Source organism: Chiloscyllium plagiosum, chromosome 1 (assembly GCF_004010195.1).
Source record: "Chiloscyllium plagiosum isolate BGI_BamShark_2017 chromosome 1, ASM401019v2, whole genome shotgun sequence".
Taxonomy (NCBI): Eukaryota; Metazoa; Chordata; class Chondrichthyes; order Orectolobiformes; family Hemiscylliidae; genus Chiloscyllium; species Chiloscyllium plagiosum.
The window spans coordinates 50,982,915-50,987,103 of NC_057710.1; the positions used below are offsets into that span (position 1 = coordinate 50,982,915).

The window sequence follows — 4,189 nt, forward strand, 5'->3', positions numbered from 1 at the left end:
GTAAAAATGATATGCAGAATTATGTTTCAACAATGGTTTATGCTTGGACATTCCACAATGCCTTCATATCTTCAAACATTAACTCAGGAAAAAAAAAGAGCACCCTGTCACAAACCACAATTCTACACCACATAGTCGCCGTCTACAGAACTGTAGCAGTATATGAAGAGAGAGTACACTTAATTGACTGCAGTTTCAGATTTTATAACAATTTTAAAACAAAACTGTTTGACACTATCGAACCTGAGTGATATTCAGCAGTAACTCACATCTCAATAATAACTTGCCAGATGATTTCTCAGTGTTTTTGCAATAAGTTGATTGCCATTACGTATATTCTTGATATGAGTATTATAGGTAGCGAGTGTGATAAATACACTTTCAGTAAATATAAAAAAAAACCAACAGAAAGGTTAGTTAAGGCAATTCATTTTTTTAAAGCTTCAAAAATAATATGTCACAGGAAGATTGCTGGAAATATACTGTAGTTATCAGTTTTAATGAATTCCATACATAGCTTGCTAATCACTTTACATTTTCTATTAACCCATCAAAGCACACTTTGCCACAATGCTCCAAAGCATTAAAGGTTAAAGAGGGACTTTTGGATGCTGCACACCAATTGGACACTAAAGCATTCTTCGATACTCCACAGTTTTGTTAAAAGAATTAAAAAATCATAATGGTTAACTCATGTCAGTGAGAATGTTCAACCCCACCCCTTCTTAAATAAAGAAAACATCCTCTAACATTCTGCTTTCTTCAAGTTCTTCATCTGAATCCCCACTGTCTGTTGGAGCTGTTCCAGTCTTAGCAAGATTTTGATGTTTTCTGCTTTGCATTGCGCTGCTTTTCCTTGGTTTTCTGTTTCCTTCCTTGATGTGCAAATTATGTTTTTGTAAGCAAATTGGACTCAATGCATCCACCAAATGAACAAGGGAGGCTTCATTGCTAAAAGGTGTTGGAAGAAATGAAAAAAAAGTGTTAAATTTGAGTATTTGAGATTCTTTTCAGAAAAATATGCATAATAAAAGAAACACAACATATTTTGCTCCCTAATGGGAGCTCTTTCATAAATATTCAAAGCACATAACTCAAGATCACATGACTTATGATAAAGTAACCATGATAATAAACTGCCAATGTTATGATGCTTCATTTATTCCCAGGAATCTATTTCATGTAGATGTCAGTGTGTAAATCAATCTTTGAAGCCTGAAAATCTATGTAAAAATAGGGATAAATTAACAGGCTTAATATGGAAGTGGATTGCCAGTATGGGTGTAGGTGGTCACTATCTCTGCTGTTTGCCACATAAATTATGCTCTGTGTGGTGGTGATGTTAAACTCCAACGTATCTTTACAACACAGCCTACAACTCCAGTCTCCCCACTATTCTTGACCCACTCAAATTTGCTTACAGGACCAACAGATCCACATCAGATGCCATATCACTTGCTCTTCACTCCTCCCTAGAACATCTTGACACCACGAACAGCTATGTAAGAATCCTACTCATTGACTACAGTTCAGCCTTCAACACTAATATCCCCTTGAGACCGATTCCTAAACTTAGTGATCTCGAACTAAGCCCCACTCTCTGCAACTGGATCCTCAGATTCCTGACCCACGGCCATAATCAATGAAGATTGGGAACAATATTTCATCCTCAGTAATGCTCAATCAACACTGGAACCCCCCCAGGGGTGCGTACTCAGCCCCCTACTGTACTCACTGTATACCCATGACTGTGTTGCCAAATACCAGACTAATGCCATTTACAAGTTCGCTGATGACACCACCACAGTCGGTCAAATGTCCGCAGGCAATGAAACAGACTACAGGCGAGAGGTGGAAGACATGGAAAAATGGTGCACTGAGAACAACCTAACTCAAAACCAAGGAACTCATTATTGACTTTCGACGGGATGTTACGCATGCCCCCCTACACATTAACAGCACAGAAGTGGAACGAGTGGAGAGTGTCAAGCTGTTGGGAGTGGTCATCGATAACAAGCTTTCTCGGACTCTTCACGTGGACACACTGGTTACAAATGCCCAAAAACATCTCTTCTTCCTCAGGCAACTGAGAAAATTTGGCATGAGGGCGAATACCCTTGCTAATTTTTACAGGTGCACCATCGAGAGCATTCTGTCTGGATGTATCACTAACTGGTATGGCAACTGTACCATTCAAGATCGGAAACGGTTACAGGAAGTGGTGAACTCAGCCTAGACAATCACAAAGGCCAACCTCCCATCAGTAGAGTCCATCTACCAAGCCCACTGTCAAGGAAAGGCCGCCAGCATTCTCAAAGATCCATCCCACCCTGGCAATGCGTTTCTACAACCTCTACCATCGGGAAGAAGGTACAGAAGCCTGAACACACACACCAGCCGGTTTCCAAAACAGTTTCCACCCTACTGTTGTTCGAATACTGTATGGACCCTCAAATGCTTAGCATTCGCCTGTACCTGTGTTTTTGTTTTTGCCGCTGTTTACCTAATATTTACTTATCTATGCTACTTAACTATGTGATCTGCCTGTATTGCTCACAAGACAAAGCTTTTCACTGAGCCTCGGTACATGTGACAATAAATTCAATTCAATTCAATATAATATTGTCTTTTTGATCATGTACACACAGATATAAATTACTAATAATCAAGGTATCCAGTAGTGGATTGAACAATTGAAACTGATTACTAACACAAGCATCATATTTCACTGTTGAAAAGGGGTAGGGGGAAAGGTAGTCCATTTATATGCTGAGTACATGCATAAGCATGATTTCTGAAGCCAAAATTTGGGATAGCCTTATACATTGGAATTGATAGTAAATATTTTCTGGAATTAAGTATGCACTTCAGAAAATGAAATTAGAATGTCTGACAGGTACAGCCTTTTAGTTTAACAACTATCATATAGAGTCATAAACATGTACACCACTGAAAACAGACTCTTCAGTCCAACTTATCCATGCTAATCAGATATCCCAACCCAATCTAGTCCCACCTGCCAGCACCAGGCCCATATCCCTCCAAACCCTTCCTATTCATACACCCATACTCACCAACCTCTGCGTGAAAACGTTGTCACTGAGGCAATTTTTATATCTTTCCCCTCTCACCCTAAACCTATGCCCTCTAGTTCTGGACTCCCCCAGCCCAGGGAAAATACTTTGCCTATTTATCTTATCCCTGCCTCTCAATTTTGTAAACCTCTATAAGGTCACCTCTCAGCCTCCTTCACTCCAGAGAAAACAGCCCCAGCCTGTCCCTATAGCTCAAATCCTCTAACCCTGGCAATATCCTTGTAAATCTTTTCTGAACCCTTTCAAGTTTCACAACATCCTCACAATAGGAAGACCAGAATTACACGCAATATTCCAAAAGTGGCCTAACCAATGTCCTGTACAGCTGCAACATGACCTCCCAACTCCTGGAAAAGAAAGCATACCAAACGCCTTCTTCACTATCCTAACTACCCGCAACTCCACTTTCAAGGAGCTATGAACTTGCACTCCAAGGTCTCTATGTTCAGCAACACTCCCTAGGACCTTATCATTAAGTGTATAAGTCCTGCTAAGATTTGCTTTTCCAAAATGCAGCACCGCACATTTATTTAAATTAAACTCCATCTGCCACTCCTCACTCCCATCTGATCAAGATTCCATTGTAATCCGAGGTAACCTTCTTCGCTGTCCATTTCACCTCCAATTTTGGTGTCATCTGCAAACTATCTTTACCTCTTACGTTGCCATTCAAATCATTTACTTAAAAATGATGAAAAATAGTGGTCCCAGTACCAATCCTTGTGGCACTCCGTTGGTCACAGGCCTCCAGGCTGAAAAACAACCCTCCACCACCACCCTCTGTCTTCTACCTTTGAGACAGTATTGTATCCAAATGGATAGTTCTCCCTGTTTTCTATGAGATCTAACCTTGCTAAGCAGTTTCCCATGGGGAACATTGTCAAATGTCTTACTGAAGTCCATATAGATCACATCTACCGCTCTGCCCTCATCAATCCTCTTTGTTACTTCTTCAAAAAACTCAATCAAGTTTGTGAGACATGATTTCCTATGCACAAAGCCATGTTGATTATCCCTAAGCAGTCCTTGCCTTACCAAATACATGTACATCCTGCCCCTCAGGATTCTCTCCAATAACTTGCCCACCACTGATG

The 4,189-nt window shown here is 40.4% G+C and overlaps 1 protein-coding gene across 8 annotated transcripts in view; it reads right to left on the minus strand.

Annotated features, from left to right (window-relative positions):
• Positions 1 to 294: 294 nt before the first annotated feature.
• The window catches only part of kiaa1328 (KIAA1328 ortholog), a 174,480-nt gene continuing 170,585 nt past the window's right edge, over positions 295 to 4,189 (minus strand). For 7 of the 8 annotated variants that reach the window (XM_043684535.1, XM_043684585.1, XM_043684692.1 and 4 more), the window contains one exon: positions 295 to 951. In XM_043684535.1, coding sequence (XP_043540470.1) covers positions 726 to 951 — 226 coding nt within the window. In that variant the 3' untranslated portion in view covers positions 295 to 725. The remainder of the gene's footprint in view (positions 952 to 4,189) is intronic. The other variant, XM_043684899.1, reaches the window with a different exon arrangement.